General features: G+C 33.6%; 1 protein-coding gene and 1 long non-coding RNA gene across 8 annotated transcripts in view; one reads left to right on the plus strand and one right to left on the minus strand.

The window, feature by feature from the left end:
- The window catches only part of LOC136832568 (alpha-N-acetylgalactosaminidase-like), a 109,249-nt gene extending 89,229 nt beyond the window's left edge, over positions 1-20,020 (plus strand). For 3 of the 6 annotated variants that reach the window (XM_067093626.1, XM_067093630.1, XM_067093628.1), the window contains 5 exons: positions 7,807-7,901; positions 15,151-15,312; positions 15,967-16,164; positions 16,996-17,103; positions 17,696-20,020. In XM_067093626.1, the coding sequence (XP_066949727.1) occupies positions 7,807-7,901; positions 15,151-15,312; positions 15,967-16,164; positions 16,996-17,103; positions 17,696-17,983 (851 nt within the window). In that variant the 3' untranslated portion in view covers positions 17,984-20,020. Of the gene's footprint in view, positions 1-2,828; positions 2,924-7,806; positions 7,902-15,150; positions 15,313-15,966; positions 16,165-16,995; positions 17,104-17,695 lie in introns of all 6 variants that reach the window. The other 3 variants (XM_067093625.1, XM_067093629.1, XM_067093627.1) reach the window with 1 other exon arrangement.
- Positions 1,854-25,254, minus strand: LOC136832569 (uncharacterized). Of its 2 annotated transcripts, none has more exons than XR_010851262.1 (3): positions 25,144-25,254; positions 21,926-22,064; positions 1,854-3,752 (listed from the first exon to the last, which is right to left on the minus strand). It is a non-coding gene; the product is annotated as an uncharacterized lncRNA (long non-coding RNA). The 2 variants fall into 2 exon arrangements; XR_010851261.1 differs by having other exon boundaries at positions 25,129-25,241.
- Between the last annotated feature and the right edge of the window lie 882 nt (positions 25,255-26,136).

Consider the following 26,136-nt stretch of genomic DNA (forward strand, 5'->3'; position numbering starts at 1 on the left):
GTCATTCCTTTCTTTATGTGGAAGTTTGCTTTTGGATGAAGAATAACGGCAGCTTGTCTTGTAGATACACTATGTCATCATTGCATTATTGCAAGCTTTCTTTATTTTTATGGCACAACAACTTTACTTGAAATTTGGTACTGCAAGTAGTTGCCTTGAGCTGATCTTTTTAAATATATTGAATAGAGAATGCAGTAGAATTCTGTATTTTTAATATTTAGTCTATTTATTGGTTCCAGCTTTAGACCTCACTTTTGGTATATACAGTTATTTTAAATTTGCTTGCCATTCTTTAGTAATGAGTAATTAAGCTAGTCTTACTATTACAACTGGAATTATTTTACTTGCTATAATACAGTATTGTAATCACTCCTTTATCATAATACAATTCATTTGAGGTGTAATGAGAAGTGGCCAAATTATGGGTAATGGTGAATATTCAAGGTTGACAACCTTTTACTTTACTTGTACTACCCTTCATGTAATATATAAAGCAGTACTGCCAACTCCTGTTATAAAACGAGCATCTGCTTCAGGTGGTAGGTAAACTAGCAAGAGCCTTGAAAACTTTAGTTCTACCTTCCTGTCACTCCCATCTTTACTTTGTGATGAATTTATGGTTAAACCCAATTCACCTTCCTTCCCCCTTATTTTCTTGTTTTCAGTAGGCGAAGCCTAGACATGGGCATTAGGTTATCCTGGAATTTTAACTTAAAACCTGGGAATGTTTTTTTTTTTTTATGTGCAAAATCCCTGCCCTCTCATCTTAGGCACTGGACTTACCTATAAGCTTCCTTGCTACATGCATTTTGGTGCTTAAGGGCTTATTTTATGTATACAGATTAAGTAGTTAGGTTGCAAAAATTTAAAAATAAATGAGCACACACCTCAGCACATTACATGAAATCTAATATGTATCAATATTTTTTTTGTGCGCAACTACGACCTCCACCACTATCCTAGGGTCATGATAATATTCTGTAGGTAATCCATCCAGTGGCTAGTCTCTCTTGCCAATAGCCCTTTATAAAGTATTCAAAAGAATTCAGCATGAAGATACTGTAACTTGCTCCAAGCTTTGGGATAGTACCAAGTGTCCTTAGGGACAATAATGTACCATATGGGTAAACCAGCAATACAGTATAGCATTTCATTAAGTGTACTTTACAGTACATGTGCATATAAATAGTTCTTTGCTTAATACTGTAACATAAATCAACAGAAAAATGTTATGTGTATATTACAATTTGAATTTTTCTTGTGAGATTATTTTGCACATTCCAGTCAATCCAAGTATCATTTTAAATAGCCTTATTCCACACAAAAGCTTCCAGAATGGTAAAGTAGTCAGGAGATAAAGCAGGGACCTAATGTAAATTCTCTGTGTATAGACATTTTTTTGTAACACTTAAGGATTTTGAGTGTATTTTTTACTGTATACTAAGATTTACACTCAAGAAAAAATAATCTCATTTTATCCTCATATTTCAATTACCGTATATTTCCGCTCATGAGATTATCTTTAAATCCTAAAATTCACCCGTAAAAATTTGGGGTGTTCTACCATTCTAAAAATCAAACCTTGAAATCTAAGTGATGTTTATCGGTGTGATAACCACAGATATGCATAAAAAGATTCACATTATGAAATAAACTGATAACAAAGGTAATAGAACCATTTTTACCTTATATATTATTGGCATATTTGAGGAATAATTCCATATCAACTTTTATCTATGCGAGCCCAGCTGTGAAAATGTAAACACTGAGCTATGGTTGCACTCACATCAACCTTTATCTTTTGGTAACCTTTCAGAAATTTTAGTGGTAGTGTAATTATGCTAGTAATAACATTTAGGATAACATAATATTTATTTTTCACAAAAAATTCATTATCATTTTAGTGTTAAATAACACAACTTTGGATTTCACACAATAGTTTAGAACAATTTAGTCATAAGAACAATAATTGTCATATTGTTATTAAAGGTTGTTTGCGATTGGTGACGAAACATAAACAAAGCAACGGTTTCCCTTTTAGGCAACATGTGTAAGGAAAACATGATATAGAATGTCTTTGTTTATTTTTAATTTCAAAGGATACAGTAAGTAGAACAGCATCTGTAATAACATCATCCTTACATAACCAAAAGCTAGGCTGTAAACAAATGGTTTTGCAATTTAGCAGTCATCCTATACTACAGATATGAGATAAATTCATGAAAATTTGCCATAACTTTTGACCTCGTCTTATCTAAAGGTCGCCTTATACACGGAAATATGCAGTACTGTACTTTATTTTTCTTCACACTCTTCACAATTATTCTGCCCCTACCTTTGGTAACTGTTGCCATAATCACCTCACAAAAAGTTTAACAGCCGGACTTTCAGCTTGCTGAAAGTTAATCCCATATGTAAAAACCTCAGGTTTGTATGTTAGGAAAAATACAAATTATTTTAAAATTTGTCTTTTTTTTTCTGAATCTTTTGTATATTTCATGTGAAATGTAAGTAAATATGTTCAGATAGAGGAGTGATTACTTTAGTGCAATTAATAATAGTGTAGTTCTAGAATTCTTTTTTTTGTTTTGGATCTTTGCAGTGTCTCATTTCAAGTATGGAAGGCTAAGTTAATCTTATTGTAGTTGTTATTTAGTAATGTAGATGTAACCGTATTTTTTATTTTTTTTAATCTTAATATCCTGTCCCATTTTAAGTGTATTTATCTGTGCATCAGTATGTGTGTGAAAAGCTTTATCTCCTTCAGCAACCTCTCATAACTCTTACTGCCCCTTAATATCTTATTTTGATCCCCCTTCCCAAACCAGGCTACCCTCTCTTTGGTTTCTACCTGAACCAGACACTTCGGCCAATGGTGTATTCCTGCTCGTGGCCAGTCTACCAGACTTATTCCGGGATGACGGTGAGATAGCCTTGGTGTTGGTAGTTGGTAGTATTGATTTGTTTTATGATAGCCATCATATGATTAGTAGTTTGGAAAGGGGTTGGTTGTGTAAGTTTAACTAGTCACAAATTCACATAAGTGTACCAGTATTCTTTGGACTAAAGAAAGGAAACTACAAATTGGTAGTGTCCTGGAAAGACTTGACAGAAAAATTCATGTATGGAGTTCAGTCTATTGAGTTCTTATAAATTTATTTCAATAGTAGTGAAGTTCTTTTGCATGTAGGAGGTAAATGAATGTCTTGTTTAGAACTTTTAACTAAAGTGGGAATTTGATTTTAAAAGCATCTTTTTCTCATATTGCCCGTAATTATTCTCTTGGAAAGTAGAGTATTCAGTTGTAAATATAAACTCCTCACTTTGAAATTCCAGAATTAGGGAACTACTGTATAGACAAGACTTATTCCTAGGAAACAGTATTTTTATATGAGTATCATCCATCTCCAAATGGAAGTCATTTATCTGAATTGCTGTTTGTGTATAGAGAAAAAATCATTTTTAACTAAACTGTAGATTTTAAAAAATCATTTAAAGGATTGGTGTACTTGCTGGTAGGGTGGAAAATAAAATATGTTCATAGCAAAGATTCTGCAGAATAGGATAACATTCCCCTGATGCTGGGAAATGCATAATAAAAATTAATGAGGAAATGGATGTTCCAACAATTTAGTTTATTATTGTGGCAAAAGTTTACTGTTTCTCACAATTTAGTTGTAATTTTAGTCCTTTTTTAAAGGGTTGAGTTTAACTTTAGTGTAATTAATGGGGTGATGTGAAGATACCAGCACCTGAAACAAAAGATGAGCAAAATGAAATGCATTGTGTGAGCATAATCCATATTATATAATGACAATCAAAAGATTATTATTAGTGATAAAAAGATATAAAATTTTCTACCAAGGGAAGGGTGATACTGTAAAAAGATGTAGTACAGTATAACTTTCCGTTTGATAATAGTGTACTAAACTTTCCCACAAGTCCTAGAAAAACCTCTATTAATTCCTTTACATGTCTGAAATTCTTCATCTAATTATCCTAACGCTTATCTCTGCTTTTACAATGGAAGCTTTGAAAAGAGGCAGTCATGCCCCAATTCCTCTATAAGCCTGGATTTGGTGTAAAGAAGCTTTCATCCATTAGAATGCACAACACTGTTGCAGTTACTAAATTATACTTCACATGTGGTTGTGCCTATTAATTTTACTTGCTTTCCAGCAGCCTTTTTGCTCCACTTCTGGAATGTTAGCTGTTTCATATTTCACTCACACTTAATGCTACAGCAACTTCTGGTTCTTGTTAAACCTCGTGAATAAGACATTCTCATTTTGGACTACCAGCACTGTTTCTGTAATGCAAGATGTTCAGTGGACCTCCTTTCTTATCTTAGTAAAGTTTGGTTATCTTCCTTTTGGGACTTCGAGAACTGTCTTGGTTTTTGCTCTTGACATATCTTGAAGCATTTGCAAATCTGGCATAGACTGTTACTTACCCATGAGTCTTCTTGAGGGAGTAAGCGTACTCTAGCTGAATCACATACACAGTGCAAATATTGCTGTCTTAAGAGATAATCTTGTAATATTATATCTGTCTGTATGCTGGATTTTTTGCAGTTGGTAGCTGAGGAGAAACAGCGTGTATAACAGAAGTTAGTTATCTACTTTTATTACAAGCAGCCTAACTGAGAAAGATAATTTAAGGGCTCTTGGAAATAAGGCCAGCATCATTTTAATTGCCTCATGATTTTACCATGTCTGAATATAGTAAGCAACAGATGAGTGTGAAGTTCAGACAAGGCTGCAAAGTAGTCTAAGGTCTCCTGAAATTAGTTAGCTATTGATTTTTTGGCACCTGGTTCTTTAAGTGGTCTTTTTAAGTTGTATGGTTTAGACAGTGAGGCTCATCTCTCTATACTATCAGCAATTATGATAATTTTTTTTAATCACAGCCCCATTAATCTCATACAGTGTTGGCCTATGTTTTTCCCAAATATTCCCAGATTCAGTAGTCCATTGTCAGTCAAGTAAGAGGTAGTCACACTATGCAAGTGCCTTTTGGATCTTTGGATGAATCTCTATCACCCTGTATATTTCATGTGAACCTGCAGTGCTGTTAACAGATCTGAGTATAATTTCACTTTCCACTTTCTTTCAGTCATCATTTATTTCACCCCCTTTTCACTTTTAGTTTACTTAATAATATAGAGAATTAATCAGTTTGAGAGTACTGTATAGTAATCATCTTTTTGATCAGTCTAAAGAGTTTGATCTTTTACAGTGTTTGCTTCATTCATGAAGTGCTGACATACTTCCAGTTCTTCCTCATAAATTTCTTTCACAAATAAGAAGAGTGCCAGTCATGATGCCCGTAGGCACTAAGACTATGACTGTCACTGCTGCAAGACAACTTCCTCCAGTCTTAATCATTGCTGTGATTGTCCATGTGGTCAAGAGAATGACTGGGTTTGTGTCAAAAATAATTGCCATGACTATTCGTCCTTACACAATGATTTCAGCACTTAGGTGCACTACCTGAGGATGTCTGCCAATTGCAACTATTAAGCTCTTACTCTAAGCATGTCAGCAGCAAGAGCAGGTCCCCTTAAGCATCAGAAAAATTCAAGGATTGACAGTTTAACTTTGGGAGTTGATGATTTGTGAGCGTTTATTCTTTGGACACTGTGCATCTTTGCCATGGGCCACAAGACAAGGAAAAGTAGTCAACCAGCTGTCTACTTCAGGAACTCTCATGCCCTGGAAAGAAAAGTTAATCATACATTGTCTCTTCCTCATCTTTTTTTTCAAGTGATGTATCCTCATCTACAACCTCCTATGTTTCATCAGGGAGAAAGTGTAAGGGCCAGTTATTACCTCCTTAGATTAGTTTAGCTCCTTTCAACTTTATGAGGAAGCCAACTGATCTCAAATCCTTTATCCTGAGAATTCTGACCAGTCCATTATATGAGATTTCTCACTGCATAGTTAAAAACCAGGGTGGAACCTTCTGCCACTGAACTTCCAGCAAAGATAATCCAGTCAGTTGTGTTTTTGATCTGTCTATGGCCAAAGTTATCTTGGACATTATGGCTGATGTGTGGCAGCCCATGGTTGTACCTCTCTTTTTCACTGCCAAACCAGCAGTTATACCAATACAAAACTGAGGCTTTTCCTTTAATCCTTCTAAGACCGCAGAGTCTATGGCCAAATATACCCCTGCTTCTTCCACCATCACATGGACACCAGCTAAGGTAGACACAATCGAGTGGTTGATGGTACATCACCATGCCCAACTGGTGAGATGTTAACCACAATTTTTTTTTTTTTTTTTTTTTTTTTTTTTTTTTTTAAGGGGAAAAGTTACTAGATGATATTGTCAAAGCAAGAAGGATGGTGCTGCTGTGCTCACCTGTGTGTCCATTATAAACATTTGGATAGTTTTGAAAGGCATTGCAGAACTTCAAGCAGCATCCACCAGGCAAAGTGGAACTGATTTTGTGAATGGTGTAGTGAAAGGGTGTTGAGCCACTGTATTTGCATTTCATTCTTGAGAATGGTTAGCGATATTCCTGCATTGTTTGCGAAGGTCACTTTTTCTAGAGATTGGTCGTCAGTGGAATTGTCTCTGTTCCTGACTTTGTAGGGAGGGCCCAGACAAGTAGTAACAAGGATCGTTCAGAGACCCTTCACTATCCTTTCCTTTTCTGTCATGACCAATAACAAATAAGTCTTCTTACTCATCCTGGTGTATGCTATCAGGCTTCTCTGACAGCAGAAACAGTTCATGAAGAACTTGGTCTCTTTTTGGCTAAGGCAGGTGATCTTGAGAGCCTACAGTAAAATAACAGATGGCAGGCAGAACTGGTAAGAGTGCAAGCACAGGAGTCCAAAGCACATTCCACTTCTGTTGCTATTTAACATAATTTGGAAATGTTTTATATTTTACATGCAGGTACTTGTTAAGACCAGTCTGCTTTTTTTAAGAGATTTGTTGCATAATTGTTTGTACTTTTATTTGTTGGTACCAGTCATAACAGCTGGTCATATTTTACCATCATCCACGTCATAACATTTTCACCTCCATTCACGGCACTTTCAGGAATCACAGGTGTACTTCCTTCCAAATCCTAAAAACTTACCTAGTAAAAATGTCTATACACAAAAGTTTTAACCCTCCCATGCACAAACCCATGTGTTACCATAAACTTGCTTTCTGATTCTTTCAGGCCCAATTTTCATACTGAAACATTCAAGCATACTCAAACCATATTTGGTTTCAGCATCTTGGCACGCCTCCCAACCTCATGAATCTCATAGCCTCTTATGAAGTTTATGAAAAGCTGGGTTGGTGATTGAGGCACTTGGGAATCTAGATAATGCATTTGTAGTGAGACTAACTTCTTTATGACAGAGAAGAGACTCATGAATGTGGGAACATTTAGGACATGGATATTAGGCTTGTATGTGATTAATGGGTTTATATGAAAAAACTTGCTTTTTGTTTTAACAGTTTTAATGAAAAGGTTTTGATAAGTACTGAAATAGATAGGTTCAGAATTGTATGAGGATACTATTTTATCATGAGACTAGCATGATTGGTATTATAGTAATTCAGACTATAGAGGAATACTATTAGGTTGTAAACAGTGACATGGACAAGTTGACAGAAAAAAAAGACCTAACTTCTTAAGTCCTTTACAATGTTCTTCTGTGTAATTTTATTTACTCTTATATGGGAAAAGGAGCAAAAAATATGGGCTTTTTAATTGCACTACAGAAGCACTGTCAACCTTCTTTACTTGAAAAAAGACTTGAGGGTTATATGACTATGGGGGAATTTGTTATACAGGCTACCCAGAGTTTGGCTTTTTTCTCAACAAGACTGGACGGCCAATGGTGTACTCATGCTCATGGCCTTTCTACCAGATCTTCTCTCGTATGAAGGTAAGATAAGGGGTTCGTAGATGACTGCTTGACTGCTGTTTGTATTGGTGCATTCATATTACCAGTATGACTTCACGAGGCCCAGTTATTGCTATCCGTACAGTATAACTTTTACGTTTCACTTGTATTTTTTAATGGTGTTCGATATGTAAAAATTAAGATAATTTCTTGAGAGCCCTGAATTTTATAACTTTAAAAGAAAATTGGTTTATTGGAAAAAATTATTCTGTTACTTGAAATAATGGTAAGACGGACAGAACATTAGGCTGCACTTGACATTTTAATGCACACTAGGTTCAGGTCACAGTGACAACTTCATTAACCCCGGAAACATGACTCAGTGTCTTAACACTGCCATAAGTGTCTTAAATGACTAATGGTAACCCTAACTAACGGATCCTTTATTATAAAGTTGAAATCCTTCACATTTTAAGACTTACATTGAGAATAAAATTTGTCAGTTTTTTTTAAGACTTGCATTGAGAATAAAATTTGTCAGTTTTTAAGCAGACTCCAGCAGGCGCTAGAGAATTTTCCCTCATGTTAAGACCAAAGGTTTGTTACTATAAAAAATACAAATTGATTTAAAATTTGTCATGTTTGCACTGATAGCCAAGTTTTATTGTACTCATTTATATGATTTTTTAAATAATACTTAAATGAATTCAGTTTTGGCCCAACTTCAAAATTTTTAATGATTCAATTTTCACTTACTCACACACTTACCTCACAGTAATGGAGATAGATTTTCAGTTTAGTAATTAGTTTTGTCAATGTGCTATGTAGTTTCTGTTAAAATACAGTATCTAGTAATTGAGATTGTGTACAGTTATTTTTTCTCTATTCACAATTTGGTTTGATTACAAGCAATCCAACTGAAACCCCCAGGGCACAGGCCTGGTTCATCCTTTCTTGGGTATGCAAATATTGTTCTAGTATTGTCAGCCTCTCAATACATGTTCAAGTCATGTGATGTGTAAGTTATGTGATGTGTACCTAAAACGAATTTGAAAACTTGAGTAAAAGCATTCAACATTTATCTGATTTGTTTTTTTCTTTATTTTGCATGTTTAAAACTGTAAGTGTAATTAGAGCTCAGCTGTCCTGAGCTAAAGTAGGTAGCTTTATTTAAATTTTGTGACCCTGAAGTAAGTTTAAATTGCAAAAGTAGAGTTCCTTTTGCGATTAGGCAAAATCAGATTCATCAACAATAGTGAAGCAGTTGACAAATGTTTGAAACATCATTAGTTGAAAATGTTGAAACCTTTAAAATTATTATCTTTGTCACACTTTGTAAGAATATGGAAGATGTTGTACATTTAGTGGTGTTGATGGTACAGGAATGGTTATGTACAGTGTTAAGTGTTCATAGCATATCTTGTATGCTGTCAAGATAATACATGAATATGTATGCTCCTGAATTCTCATACATGCATGTAAGTAAGTGTCATGAAGCTTAAGATTTGATGAGGAAAATAAATTGAAGTTTAATAAAAATCAAATATAGACCATCATTCTTAGGTGTTCTGCTTGTAATAAAATGTGTGGATTGTTTTGTTTCCTCTAAGATGGGTGGATATTAGGAAGTCTTGCTATGACATGACAAAGATACTTTTGATTAAACTATCCGAGAACAAATTCTAATCAATTGAAAAAATGCCACAGGCTCTTATTTTCATTTTTCATTGAATATTGCAGTTCACATGTTATTTTAATCCTAATGGTTATATTTAGGAGCCCCTTTGTTCTAAATCTATCACATAAAAATTTATCCAAGAAGGGGTTAAGAGTAGAGAATGTGACAAGTGGATAACAAAGGTCTATAGCCAATGGTGGTAATATGTACACTTACACTGTTGCCATCCATGGGTGAAGTAAAGGAAAATTTTGGGCATTGTCAGTTCTTGGATGGATGATCTTCAACAAATGGATGCTATAATCACATAAGTATGTGTGAGTATTACAGATTCTTGGAACAAGTCTTAAAGGGGGCTGGCCCTGTTTGGGGTGAAAAATCTTTTATTTATTGAAATTATCTTAGAACAAATCTTGAAGGGGGCTAGTTCTGTTTAGGGTGAAAATTTGTATTTATTAAATTATGACAACTTTATAGTAATTAAACTAGGAATCAACTTTATAGTAATTAAACTAGGAATAAAAGACATCATTTACATGAATTTTAGCCCAAAAAAATCCATTCTGAGCTTTGTTTTATCCCCTTTCAAATAAAATCCCCTGCCGACTTCCTTGCATTAATTACTCTATATGTATGAAATTAATATGGTACAAGGTCATTTAAATAACCCTTGAAAAAGTATGTTGAAACCCTTATCATCATTGTCTTGCAATAAAAATCATTTTTATTTTTATAGTCAGTAAGAGAAAGTAAACTGCCAAAATTTGATTCTTCTGTATCTAAAATAAACAACAGACTCTTGCATTTGGCAAGATTTATACTTTCATATGTGAAATATGAAAGAAATTGGTTGTAAAGTGATGAAAATATAATAGTTTTGAAGTTTTCAGTTGTTTTGAAATAGGTATTTTTAAAGTTGGAGCAGTCTGACTATGGACTGATACATCACAGTGTCACAGGGACCAAGGATTCAAGGTTACCAAACTCTTCTGAAGCATTTATTGTCTAGCATCAGTGGGGAGAAGGTGTTTCATGTAATTTAGTTTAGAAAATGTTGTTTCGGCCAAATGCAAATCATGTTTCAGTATGTGGGAATGGTTTTAGGAAATCCTCCTTGTGTATGAAGCTATACCAGACTTTGAAATAATACTGTACCTCTTATTTACATTGCCATAAGCTATACCCAACTTTAGAAAAATTCACAATTTTTAGTGTTTTCAAATTTTCATAGTTCATAATCGACCAGCCCCCTGATAGTTCGATGGTAGTTGTAGTTATTCACAGTGAGGCTGTAAAAGCTAACAGGATGATTTTCCTTTAAGTATAGAACTTGGTTATCATTGTTCAGCTATTACAGTACAAGGGCACACTGATGATCGGGTGGTAAACATGTAAATATACACATAACTTAAGTAATATTTACTCTTACAGTACTTATGATACCCACTTTAAATGTATTCATTCATAGCCAATGGTGGTAATATGTACACTTACACTGTTGCCATCCATGGGTGAAGTAAAGGAAAATTTTGGGCATTGTCAGTTCTTGGATGGATGATCTTCAACAAATGGATGCTATAATCACATAAGTATGTGTGAGTATTACAGATTCTTGGAACAAGTCTTAAAGGGGGCTGGCCCTGTTTGGGGTGAAAAATCTTTTATTTATTGAAATTATCTTAGAACAAATCTTGAAGGGGGCTAGTTCTGTTTAGGGTGAAAATTTGTATTTATTAAATTATGACAACTTTATAGTAATTAAACTAGGAATCAACTTTATAGTAATTAAACTAGGAATAAAAGACATCATTTACATGAATTTTAGCCCAAAAAAATCCATTCTGAGCTTTGTTTTATCCCCTTTCAAATAAAATCCCCTGCCGACTTCCTTGCATTAATTACTCTATATGTATGAAATTAATATGGTACAAGGTCATTTAAATAACCCTTGAAAAAGTATGTTGAAACCCTTATCATCATTGTCTTGCAATAAAAAATCATTTTTATTTTTATAGTCAGTAAGAGAAAGTAAACTGCCAAAATTTGATTCTTCTGTATCTAAAAATAAACAACAGACTCTTGCATTTGGCAAGATTTATACTTTCATATGTGAAATATGAAAGAAATTGGTTGTAAAGTGATGAAAATATAATAGTTTTGAAGTTTTCAGTTGTTTTGAAATAGGTATTTTTAAAGTTGGAGCAGTCTGACTATGGACTGATACATCACAGTGTCACAGGGACCAAGGATTCAAGGTTACCAAACTCTTCTGAAGCATTTATTGTCTAGCATCAGTGGGGAGAAGGTGTTTCATGTAATTTAGTTTAGAAAATGTTGTTTCGGCCAAATGCAAATCATGTTTCAGTATGTGGGAATGGTTTTAGGAAATCCTCCTTGTGTATGAAGCTATACCAGACTTTGAAATAATACTGTACCTCTTATTTACATTGCCATAAGCTATACCCAACTTTAGAAAAAATTCACAATTTTTAGTGTTTTCAAATTTTCATAGTTCATAATCGACCAGCCCCCTGATAGTTCGATGGTAGTTGTAGTTATTCACAGTGAGGCTGTAAAAGCTAACAGGATGATTTTCCTTTAAGTATAGAACTTGGTTATCATTGTTCAGCTATTACAGTACAAGGGCACACTGATGATCGGGTGGTAAACATGTAAATATACACATAACTTAAGTAATATTTACTCTTACAGTACTTATGATACCCACTTTAAATGTATTCATTCATAGCCAATGGTGGTAATATGTACACTTACACTGTTGCCATCCATGGGTGAAGTAAAGGAAAATTTTGGGCATTGTCAGTTCTTGGATGGATGATCTTCAACAAATGGATGCTATAATCACATAAGTATGTGTGAGTATTACAGATTCTTGGAACAAGTCTTAAAGGGGGCTGGCCCTGTTTGGGGTGAAAAATCTTTTATTTATTGAAATTATCTTAGAACAAATCTTGAAGGGGGCTAGTTCTGTTTAGGGTGAAAATTTGTATTTATTAAATTATGACAACTTTATAGTAATTAAACTAGGAATCAACTTTATAGTAATTAAACTAGGAATAAAAGACATCATTTACATGAATTTTAGCCCAAAAATCCATTCTGAGCTTTGTTTTATCCCCTTTCAAATAAAATCCCCTGCCGACTTCCTTGCATTAATTACTCTATATGTATGAAATTAATATGGTACAAGGTCATTTAAATAACCCTTGAAAAAGTATGTTGAAACCCTTATCATCATTGTCTTGCAATAAAAATCATTTTTATTTTTATAGTCAGTAAGAGAAAGTAAACTGCCAAAATTTGATTCTTCTGTATCTAAAAATAAACAACAGACTCTTGCATTTGGCAAGATTTATACTTTCATATGTGAAATATGAAAGAAATTGGTTGTAAAGTGATGAAAATATAATAGTTTTGAAGTTTTCAGTTGTTTTGAAATAGGTATTTTTAAAGTTGGAGCAGTCTGACTATGGACTGATACATCACAGTGTCACAGGGACCAAGGATTCAAGGTTACCAAACTCTTCTGAAGCATTTATTGTCTAGCATCAGTGGGGAGAAGGTGTTTCATGTAATTTAGTTTAGAAAATGTTGTTTCGGCCAAATGCAAATCATGTTTCAGTATGTGGGAATGGTTTTAGGAAATCCTCCTTGTGTATGAAGCTATACCAGACTTTGAAATAATACTGTACCTCTTATTTATATTGCCATAAGCTATACCCAACTTTAGAAAAAATTCACAATTTTTAGTGTTTTCAAATTTTCATAGTTCATAATCGACCAGCCCCCTGATAGTTCGATGGTAGTTGTAGTTATTCACAGTGAGGCTGTAAAGCTAACAGGATGATTTTCCTTTAAGTATAGAACTTGGTTATCATTGTTCAGCTATTACAGTACAAGGGCACACTGATGATCGGGTGGTAAACATGTAAATATACACATAACTTAAGTAATATTTACTCTTACAGTACTTATGATACCCACTTTAAATGTATTCATTCATAGCCAATGGTGGTAATATGTACACTTACACTGTTGCCATCCATGGGTGAAGTAAAGGAAAATTTTGGGCATTGTCAGTTCTTGGATGGATGATCTTCAACAAATGGATGCTATAATCACATAAGTATGTGTGAGTATTACAGATTCTTGGAACAAGTCTTAAAGGGGCTGGCCCTGTTTGGGGTGAAAAATCTTTTATTTATTGAAATTATCTTAGAACAAATCTTGAAGGGGCTAGTTCTGTTTAGGTGAAAATTTGTATTTATTAAATTATGACAACTTTATAGTAATTAAACTAGGAATCAACTTTATAGTAATTAAACTAGGAATAAAAAGACATCATTTACATGAATTTTAGCCCAAAAAATCCATTCTGAGCTTTGTTTTATCCCCTTTCAAATAAAATCCCCTGCCGACTTCCTTGCATTAATTACTCTATATGTATGAAATTAATATGGTACAAGGTCATTTAAATAACCCTTGAAAAAGTATGTTGAAACCCTTATCATCATTGTCTTGCAATAAAAATCATTTTTATTTTTATAGTCAGTAAGAGAAAGTAAACTGCCAAAATTTGATTCTTCTGTATCTAAAAATAAACAACAGACTCTTGCATTTGGCAAGATTTATACTTTCATATGTGAAATATGAAAGAAATTGGTTGTAAAGTGATGAAAATATAATAGTTTTGAAGTTTTCAGTTGTTTTGAAATAGGTATTTTTAAAGTTGGAGCAGTCTGACTATGGACTGATACATCACAGTGTCACAGGGACCAAGGATTCAAGGTTACCAAACTCTTCTGAAGCATTTATTGTCTAGCATCAGTGGGGAGAAGGTGTTTCATGTAATTTAGTTTAGAAAATGTTGTTTCGGCCAAATGCAAATCATGTTTCAGTATGTGGGAATGGTTTTAGGAAATCCTCCTTGTGTATGAAGCTATACCAGACTTTGAAATAATACTGTACCTCTTATTTACATTGCCATAAGCTATACCCAACTTTAGAAAAATTCACAATTTTTAGTGTTTTCAAATTTTCATAGTTCATAATCGACCAGCCCCCTGATAGTTCGATGGTAGTTGTAGTTATTCACAGTGAGGCTGTAAAAGCTAACAGGATGATTTTCCTTTAAGTATAGAACTTGGTTATCATTGTTCAGCTATTACAGTACAAGGGCACACTGATGATCGGGTGGTAAACATGTAAATATACACATAACTTAAGTAATATTTACTCTTACAGTACTTATGATACCCACTTTAAATGTATTCATTCATGATTTTTCTCATATTCAAAGAATCCAAGTATGGTTGAGTATTTGGTTATTGGATTGGTATTTACTTGAAGCGTACCTGAACTTTGTGTAGTGTAAAGTTCTTCCTTGTAGATGTTTTTAATTTTCAGTTATTATTTGCAGCTTTATGAAATTTTGACGCACTTTAAGACATGTTCAGATCAAATTTGCTTATTCTTTAAATTCAACTTTGTTCTTTCTGTTTTTGATTTGAGACTGATATGCAAACTATCATGTCTTTCATTCGGTTAAACTGATTCTATTTCAATTTACTGACTGTAGTTCTTATTTTTCAGCCAAATTACACTTCCATCATTCAGACTTGCAACTTGTGGAGAAACTTTGATGACATTCAGGATTCTTGGGAATCTGTGCAAAGAATCATTGACTATTATGGAGATAACCAAGACGAAATAGTTCCCAATGCTGGGCCTGGTCATTGGAATGACCCTGATATGGTAGGTTGTGTTATTTGTAATGTTTAGACGCACATACGCTACATTCCACTAGCTGGCAACAAAGCTGGTTTATAAATACACCAATAGTTATGGGAGAAATTGCAGAATACAGATGATTCAAAATAGGCTTAATAATAGTAGTGCCAGGAACTACAGTTATAAAAAATGCTACTGATATTTTTAGGTTAATTATAGAGTAGTAATCTATTGTGCATAGATTACTATACATAAAAATCACTGACTCAGCCGTCAGTCATCGATTTGTGTTTTCTGGGGAACCTGATGTTCTATGGGGGCCTTACAAGGTCATACTACAATCACCTTGATATACTTTTGATATCAGTTTTATCTTTGAATAAATTTATCACTCATTACGTATGCCCTTTTTTTTTTTAGGTAATATATTGTTTTTTTTTAGGTCAATAATTGTCAATGTTAGTGAAGGATAACGGCTTAAAGAATTTTAATGTTTAATTATAAACGAAAACTGAAACTTCAGTACTGTGTAAGAAGAGTCAAGTTAGTGTGTTTTTAACCGGGAATTTTATTCAAGCAAAGCTTTGTGGTTTTAGGTGTGCAGTATCATTAATTAATTTTCTTGGTTGTCATTTATAAATCATGTCTTTACAGTTGTCCATATTTTTCCCTTAACAGTTAATCATCGGTAATTTTGGCCTCAGTTATGAACAGTCAAAGTCTCAGATGGCCATGTGGGCCATATTTGCTGCTCCTTTACTCATGTCTGTAGATCTACGGACAATTCGTCCAGAATACAAAGCTATTCTTCAGAATCGTGCTGTTATTGCTGTTAACCAAGATCCACTTGGCATTCAAGGAAAAAGAATTTATAAGGTAAGATAGTTTGCCTTAGTTTATATTTATCACAAAGGCATTCATTACAAGTAGCCTTTAACTGTACCATATCATCTGGGTGTATGAAGCAAAATGTTCCAAAAAACTAGGGTTTCCACTATGCATGCCCAGCTATGTCCTTGTTACTTGACATTCAGTTAAATTATCCAGAAATGTCAGTTATCAGGAGTTAATCAGGCCACTACAGAAATCATTTAGTCAGCTGTTTTACATAAACATTACAGTATTTATAATTATCATATAACTGAACCGTATGGATAGTTTACTAGGCTCCAGAGCATTGGTTAAACTAAGATATACTTAACTTTTCCAGAGCATTAATATAATAGTCTTGAATAACAATGATGATAATGATACAGGTAATATTATAAAGAAAGTTATGCTCAGTGCATTATAACCTACCGGATTATAAGGATGCTAGTCATATTTTACTTTGTACATATTCATGACAGTTATATAAGCAACTCCTTTGCATCACCATTAGAGTCCATCCCTTCCCCTCCCTCCCCTCCCCTCCAGTTGGGCACAGTTGCATTAATTCAAGTGTAAAAACTTTAAATTAAAGGTGTGTGAGAGAGGGGCTTATGCCCCACCTGCAAATGTCTATCACTCCCCATCCCAGAAGAATAAGATTGTCATTTTGGTAAATTCTTAATCATTGTTCCATGAAGTATCAAAACAATGGACTCTTTGTGGGAAACGATGTCTACAAAACCACTTTTTAAAATTATGTGAAAACACAAAGCCACTTTTTTAAAATTTAGTGGAAATAGGTATAACTTTTTTCAGAGAAATATATTTTCTTTACAGGACAAAGGTATAGAGATTTGGGCTCGTCCAATTTCTCCTCTTCATCAGAACTTCTATTCATATGCCATAGCTTTTCTTAATAGACGTACTGATGGAACACCCTCTGAGGTAAGTCTTGTTAGACTAACAGTAATGGGTTTACACTCTTAAAATTTGATGTTCTTTGAAACCAGTTTTCTTCAGTACTACTGAAAGTTGCTTGCTTTAGCTAATAATACTGTTCATCATAAATGGGAATTAAATTATTAAAAATACTTCAAAGATTAATTTCAATTGGAAGCATTTATTGGTGTTGATGTCATTTTGCCACTAATACTATTCACCATTTGCTAATTCTGTGGAAAACCAGATCTTTCATTTCGGCCGTTACCATTTGCTAATTCTGTGGAAAAACCAGATCTTTAATTTTGGCCAGTAAAGTAGTTAATCTTGTTGTACAGTGCACCTCAGTAGGTAGTTCAGGGCCTGTCTCCTGATAAACAATTAAGCTGTGAAGACACTTGTTCCTTGAACATACGAAACTAAATTTTGCAAATATATATATATTGTATATAATTGGTGATATTTTACATATTTTTACATGAATGTAATATGAAAACATAAACCTTCCATGAAATAAAGAGAAAACTCAGGGACAAAGGAACAAATTCTAAATTAATAGGTTAAGCAGAAAATATTACATTTCTACTGTCTTTTTCAGGTGTCTGTGACACTTCGTGAACTTGGTCTGGCTTATCCTGGAGGATATGCAATTACTGATCTCTTTGATAATGTTCATTATGGTACTGTGTCACCCGATAAGAGATTTAAGGTGGATGTTAACCCCTCTGGTGTTGTTTTGGTAAGGTGTGATGTTGTAAAGACAACAGGGTTTGGTCTAGGTGGTACTAGATCCCAGTTTAGGGAAATTCACCCCCAGAGTTCCTTCAGAAACCCTTTTAACAATCAGATAGTCAATCAGTTTGGACAACATGACAGATTTTTCTAGCACCATAGCATTAATGCTTGAAAGTGCCGTACAAAAGGACTTTTAAGGTATAGGTTGTGTACAAAGTAAAGTGCTTAATGGTTGACCAAACAGTTGTCTTAACTTTATTTATTGGCAAGGATTTTGTTTTGTTAAATATCAGCCTTTTGTGAAACTATCCTGATTTTTGCATTATTGCACTTTATGTATGAATTTTTCTTCAGTAATGTATAATGATATGATTCATCACTTGGTCATTGTCCATGCATCGTAATGGCTGCCATATTTTGAAGTTAACATTGCATCACATTGTGTGTTATATTCAGTTCATAAACATTTACTTTAGTATGAATTAACTCTTAATTATAGATATCTGATAGTTAAATAGGTACTGTATACAGTATTAAGAGTATTGGAATTAAGAATATATAATATCCTGAACAAAGGTAAAGCAAATTGTGATAAGTTTTGCTATAGTTATAATAACTTCCCGATTGGCTTTTCCTCCAAATTACTGTGTGAGAACCTGTATTCCATAACAAAGGCATTTTAAAAATGGCACATTAGCTCCCTTAGATTATTTTTTTATAAAATGGCACATTAGCTCCCTTAGATTATTTTTTTAAAGTAGTTTACCCTGAACATTTGAGTTAAAATTCTTTGCTCTCACAAGGATGGTATAAGCAGCCTTGGAAAAAAAATATTAACAGAAATGCAAAATTGGTTTTCATTGTCAGTACACATATGACAGTTCTTATGATCATTTTTTTAAGTATAATGTGCAATAATTAAAATAACAGTTGAAAATCATAAAAGAAAAAGATTGCTTTAGTTGTACTATGCATTTTCTCAGAAGTTATAGTACTTATGTAAATTAACAAATGTACTTTTTGTAGATGCCACATTAATGGAAATCTGTTGAGTCAGGAATTTACTTTGTTTGTGAATTAGGATTTTGATCTTACTGCTTGCTGTTAACCCAGAAGTTTTAACATGACGCCTGTATGATATTTGGGAAGGGTCTGTCAAAGTAAGGTTTCAGAATATTTTCATATTGATCTTTTCAGTCAGTAACTAACATCAGTTTTTGAAGTTTTAATTGCATGATTTTATAATCTAACTTTTCTGTGTTCAGATGAAATGGGTGACAATTATTGCAGTACAACAGATATACTGCAGTGTTACCTATGCATTGTTTTAGTATTGTTAAGTGGAGGAAATGCACTAAGCTGTACATACAGGGTCAAGCATTTGTCAGGAAGATTGGCAAGATGGATTTTTGGCTGTGGCTAGCCAAGAGAAATATTAGTTTTCATTTTGATAAACTAAACTATATTTACACCATACAGTAACAGAGTATGAAATGAACTATTCATGTTAATGTAGTTTTAAGTATCTTTTTTATATGTTCATTTAATTTTCAAGACTAGTTCTGCAATATAATTTTAAAGAAACTTTGATTTTATTTGTGCAGATATAGAAGAGTGATATAACATACCAAAATGTTAAGTTTCTCCATTGACTGGTGAAATGCCTTTATTCCATACATTTTAAGAAAAATGTTCATATAAAAAGTATGCAATTAACACAGTAATTTTGTAACAAATTTTATTTTTATACTTAAGATGCCATGAAGAATAAAAGGTTTCCCATTGCTGTTAAATAAGATTAAAATATAGGTTTTTTAGTCAAATTACAATGTCAGTAATTTAGGGGAAGTTTAGAAAGCCTTAAGATGGGATTGTATCATAAATGGTATTATTTTACAATACCTGTTTTTTTTGTCACTGCTGTGATATCCAAGTAGTAACTACTTGTACAAGTGTTACTGTTATCGCATGATGGGCATGATCAGCAATAATTGCCGCAAGGAATCATCTCATGACTTTAAGGGACTGATTAATCATATGCATTTCCAGCATCTCATATTTCATCTGTTGTTGATTAGATAGTTCAGTTTAAACATCCATTGATGTTGAGGGATGCGAACTTTTGTTGTTAAGCAACGTTTATGTAAATTTTACATTCCATGTTTTATGATTAAAATATAAATGACAATAGTACTTTTATTAATCAATTCTAGTACAGATGTGCAACTAAAACTTACAGTATTTATCTAAAGAAAGACATCACAGGAAACCCATATTTATACCAGTAAGTCCAGAGGATGCCTATGGGGAAAACAGAATGCCAGTCATTACCATATTTGCCTTATCAATGTTTAATGAAAGATGAGCCCTAAGGGCAAAAAACTTTCACTGTCTTAGGCTGTGTCCACACGATCGAGCTTTGTTCAACAAACTTTGTCCGGTGTGACGTCAGAAGCGGGCAAAGTTCTGACTTTGCCCGCTGTTTCTCTGCTTCTGACATCACATCAGACAAGGTTCGTCGAACAAAGCTCGATCGTGTGGACGCACCCTTAAGCAATGAATGGCCAAAAATGTGACTGTCACACCTGGAGCACAAATTTACTTCCAAATTAGGATTAACAATTACAGGAGAAAAATGTACAACCAAAAACTTTGCTCTAACCTTACTATACAGTGCCATCTGTCAGAAATATTTACCGCCAATTCCAAATGAATGACTTAGTAGATTAATTCATATATTTTGATCTTTGGCAATGAGTTCCTTTTCCATCTATTCTTTGTTCTATGCAACCTATATCATTATACGATCAATATTTTCATGATCTTATACCAGGCTAAGCATTCCCTCTGCAACTCTTTTTCAGTTATTTAAGATGAAAAAAAAAAAAAAAAAAAAAAAAAAAAAAAAATGACTGGCCACTGAACAAAATGAATCAGAAATGCTTTAGAAACTATTGTGAATAAACTGACAGTGACAGATTTCACCAAAATGAATCTGTCAAGTCACATATTTCCCAATTATTCAAAATTCATGAGCACAAAAAATCCTGATTTGAAAGCATAAACTAAATAAACAGAAACAGGCATTTTCATATCATTGGGTTTACATTAAAACAATACTTTTATCATCATGGAGCACTCTGCTAATCCTCCAGCTGGTAGAAATTTAGCTCTAAGAAGAAAGCAAGCTACAACCTACACAGGAATAGTCAATAAACTGCATAGCAAACTGTGGTCATTAAAAAAAAAAAAAAAAAAAAAAAAAAATTCAAAAGTTTTTCAGACTGAGATCTGCATATCCCACTACAGGGTTACCACTTACAATGTGGCTTGCATGGCAACATTGCAAATGGTACTGAAGGTGGGCCCATAAAGTAGCCCTTTTTACCTTTGTAATCGATGATGCCTAGAAATTGACCCAGTGGTCTCAAACTAACTTATAGTATAAAAGTAACTTACACCCAAACTCCAATAAGGTCAGACTGCCTTCACCTTCGTTGCTGGTGCGACTATTTGCATCGTAATGTAAACAACTACACTACCTATGCAAAAAGAATTTGCTGTTGTGTACACATTACATGGTGCATGCATGCTTCTGTTAATCTCATTTTAAACAATTGTTTTTTATGGACAAACTACTCACAGGATAATCAATTATATTAAATGTATTTATCACAGCTTTAGAGGATGAATCTGGTTTTCATAAATGTTATTCTGTGCAATGTGAAGCAACATGAATGGTCTTAAAGAATCAAGTGCATTTTTTCATAGTCTAAAAAATATTACATAAAATAAGATGGCTGTTATTTACCAGAAGTCAGCTATTTTGTTTACAGCTATATTCTACACTCCTAACAGTAAAAATAGTCAACTTTGACACAGTAAGATTGAATTAACCTATTTCAGTTCCTGCTTCTGAGTAATATATCTTCAGTAATGGCACTGTTTTTGGCCAGTTTGATTCACTGTTCACAATAAAATATTTAGCACTTACTGCCCTTTACTGTACTTATCTAATGACTTAAAATTTACAATAGTCAGCTTTTCCCAACATTATCAAAGCAAACAAAATGTCCAGAATTCATAAACTTACCAAATTCATTTTAGTTCACTCTTCATTAATACTGCACATTGTTATACATCTTAACTTTCAGCAGCCTTCCAAGTTATAGGCTATATACTGTACCATATTCCTCCGCATTTCATACTTTAATTTTGAAGCGAAACTTTGTCTGAAAAAATTAAGGGATTCCAAATTACTTACTGCCTGATACAAAAACTATTAAATGAATAAATCTGCAATAAAAAAACCAGTGTACTACTTAATTCTTAAGGGAACTACGAAAAACACTATAGTTTCTTATATTGTAGTAAAGAATATTAAAGACATACAGTATTGCTATGGCATTCCAGTCAAAAAAAAAAAAAAAAAAAAAAAAAAAAAAAAAAAAAAAAACTTAAGTACAGTATATACTCACTCTAAATTTTTACTCTTCATAACATCTTACTGGTGTTATGTAATGTTATTGCAGCTTACAAAAATCATTGTTACTACTGTAAAATTCATGTGTCTACATTAGCCTAGGAAAGAACTTACTGAAGTAAAATCACCTGTCTACATTAGCTGAGGTCCCCAGCAATTTAGGTAGCCTACCCAAAATGGGTTGCTACGCTTTACAATAATACTTTGTTGAGATCTTTCCTTGAATATATTTTTTCAGAGTACATGCTTTTGACTCCTCATCATTTACTTTAAAATATCTTCTTTAATTTAGTGAAGACAATTTTCAACTGTGTCATCACTTATAGACATTTCACCCAAGGATATTAGAACTATAATGAGTTTCCCCTCTAAAACTTTACAGTCCTAATTACTCTGGCCAGAGCAACTAAGTGTTTGTGAGGAACGAGTAAGGGATGATTCAGCAACCATCAACTAAAAACATTTGACAAGCTTACATTTATGTCACAAGATGCTTTCAAGAATACACCAAATCTGACAATACTCTGTAAATAAACATTACAGAAAACTCAAAACCATAAAGGACACTTCTACGTTCCCATTAACATATTCTCCAGCTACATGATCTTTTGGGAATATAAATGAATATACTTTGCGATCATATCTGTACAGTAATTATAAGTGGAAAACAAATATTAAATGTTTTATCTGGAAATAATTTTGAAAAACTAATACAACAGCCTACTGCATAATAAAACCTACATAAATTCATCAGTTTAATGTGAAAAGTGAGCAATATATTGGGTCAACCAACCTAACATCCATTTTGAAGACAAAACCAATTTAATAGATACATTGCCTACTTGTGCGTAATGTCCCAGTTCACTGATTTTATAATTTTTAGAAAAATAACATTTTGCCATTTTCAAAAAACAGATAAACACTGTCTCCACTCACACTGAACTGTCATGTTGTCAAGTTCTATCAAAGCCTAAGAATTCTAATTCAAACTATGGCTATCAAGCATCACTGTTCATGGTTTGCACACAACCTATGCCCTTTAACCACCCTCCCCTCTACACCACACCACAGTCCGATTCTCTGTCCCCAGAGGATTCTTCAGTCCAGCTAACTTTGTAACACAAAATATGTACCAAATTTCATGGTATCATTTTACTTTAAACTATTATTCAATTTTGGACGTTTTATGCTGTGATCTGAAGTCTAACAAAAGTTAACTCATGCTCAAATCTATTGCAAATTTACTATCGCAAATTTACTGAGATAATTATCATCTTTTGTTTACATTTTACCATTCATTCCACTAGGCTGGTAATGTACACAGCGCTCATGGGAGTGGAACTAGTATAATACAAACACTTTAGAGCAAAAGAAATGAACGTCAGGAGCGTTCAATACATTAAAACACAGGAAAATTATTCTTTCAAGTCCAAGATTTGATAATGGTTGAAAAGTAGTTTTTTACCAAATTTAGACCTAAATCTCACCCTACTTTATCTCAAAGTATAAATATCTTGGGCATAACTTATGGCAATTCTAAGCCGGCTGTCCGCGGTGAGCTAGACTATGGCAATTGACGTTTTCCTACGTTATTTTACTTGCTTTAAAAGAATTTAAAGTAATATTTTGTCGGCCGGCTGTAACTAAGCTGTCATTGACCTTTGAAGACTACGCGGCTTGAATTGCCTAAGGCAGGTAGGTCTAAGCCAGCATTCCGCGGCAATCCCCCCCACCCCTCCATAAGCTAATACGGCAAAATTGTAACCAGGAAACACCCATAAAAATACCAACATAACGTACCCTAGAGGTGTTTACTGGTTACAGTTTTGCCGTATTAGCTATGGAGGTGGGGGAGCGGGCTTGGCGTGGAATGCCGGCTTAGACCTACCCTGCGTCAGGTAATTCAAGTCATGTAGTCTACAAAGGTCAATTACAGTTTAGTTACAACCGGCCGACAAAATATTACTTTAAATTCTTGTAAAGCAAGTAAAATAACATAGAAAAACGCCAATTGCCACAGTCTAGCTCACCGCGGACAGCCGGCTTAGAATTACCTAACTTATATTTGAAACTAGCATGTAGAATCTTCAAATCTCAACCTTTCCCATTTCTTCACCTAACACAAACTTCATTCTCCTGCTTTAACACTCAATTTCACTAGTACTTTCAATGGACAGACAATTATGAATTAAAATATGGGTAGGTTTGTGCAAAATACTCTTACACTAAATTCAGACTGAGAGCCAATGTAGTTGGAGGGGTCATGTGGTCTGGGCTAAGCTACCCTTGAACAGTAGGCTACCTAGTAAGCATTTCAGAGGGAATACAGCCTAACCAGACCTACCTCTTCCTAACCTAAACTTGGATGCCAAGGCTTTACCTCGTCAGGGGTTCTTCGCCCAACCACCTGGGACCTCCCATTCAGTTGTGACCCCTCCGTCTGTATACCACGCTGATCTTCAATCAGTATGGCTGCCATCCCTTAGACTGGAATACAACCGTGCCTACGACTCTGCCTGTGAAACTTCTGCTACAGGCTACAGTCTAAACTTTTACTGAAAATTCAGCTACAGGCCACAGTCTAAACTTTTACTAGACAGTATATCAAATATACTAAAAATAATCCCCTACACACACTAAAACATTACGTGTTGCCACTTGGCCTAAGGGGAAGACTACCGTAGCCTCTGGGAAAAGGGCCTTAGGCGTATAAACAGCAATACTTCCAGCTTAACTTTCCTGCCTAACACGTTTTTTCACATGTTACGTTTCAATACCGTATTAATCTACGTTTTAAAGAAATTCTAACGTACCTGAATGAAACTTACATTTAGTGTGGCATGAAGAACCGGCTTAGGACAAACACAAGGTTAAAAGTTAAAACTTATGGCGAATTGCTACAGTGCCATACTATCGTTCCAACAATATTCTCCCGGTTTTCAACACATTCCAGATCATTTCTCGTCAGCTTCAAGTAAATTTTAATTACAGTTTTTAAAGTTTAATGGCATATGAATCTTTTACAAATACTACAGCAGTCATTTGTCAGCTTCTAAGTTATAGTTTTTAATAAATGTATGGTTCAACTGGAGGCTTTAAGTCTTTAACTGAAAAACACTATTATTGAGAGCTGATATATCAACACAACGGAACAAAACATAATTAAATACACTACAATGAACTTAAATTGAATTAAACAACACATTACATAAATGTTCTATGTAAAAATCAATGCACAGAGATGTACAAGAGTTCAAAAAAGTTCAATGGGCTTAAAGAATGTCACATGATGGACTAAAATTGAATAACAATAAATGTTCCGTTTTAGCCATATTACATTACAAATCCTTTTAATAACGTAATGAATTATTTATTCGATCTATTTAACGGTTCCATAACTTTTTCGTATAATATAATCTTGGGCTTATTTTTTTTCTTTTAGAAACGTTTGGACTACGACCCTGTGGACATCTATTGACAGGTAAAGTAACCATTAATAAAAATTTAAACCATTAATAGCAACTGACAACGTTTTTTGTTTACACCTTTAATTTTACGTAAAATATGAGAAATTTTATCAAGGTCACATAGAACATAGGTAACAGACATATTATTATTACTCATCATATTAAATTTAATTCAATTATAATAGAAACATTGCTAAAATTAATTAAATTTAAAACATTAAAAAGCATTTATCATAATCCAGCCTTTTTTATGAATAACTATTGTCCTAAGCTATAAATTGTTCATTATATAAATATTTTTAATTATATATTAAATAAAATATAAAATTATACACTTTTAATAATAATTAACAA

This window comes from Macrobrachium rosenbergii, chromosome 50 (genome assembly GCF_040412425.1).
Source record: "Macrobrachium rosenbergii isolate ZJJX-2024 chromosome 50, ASM4041242v1, whole genome shotgun sequence".
Taxonomy (NCBI): domain Eukaryota; kingdom Metazoa; phylum Arthropoda; class Malacostraca; order Decapoda; family Palaemonidae; genus Macrobrachium; species Macrobrachium rosenbergii.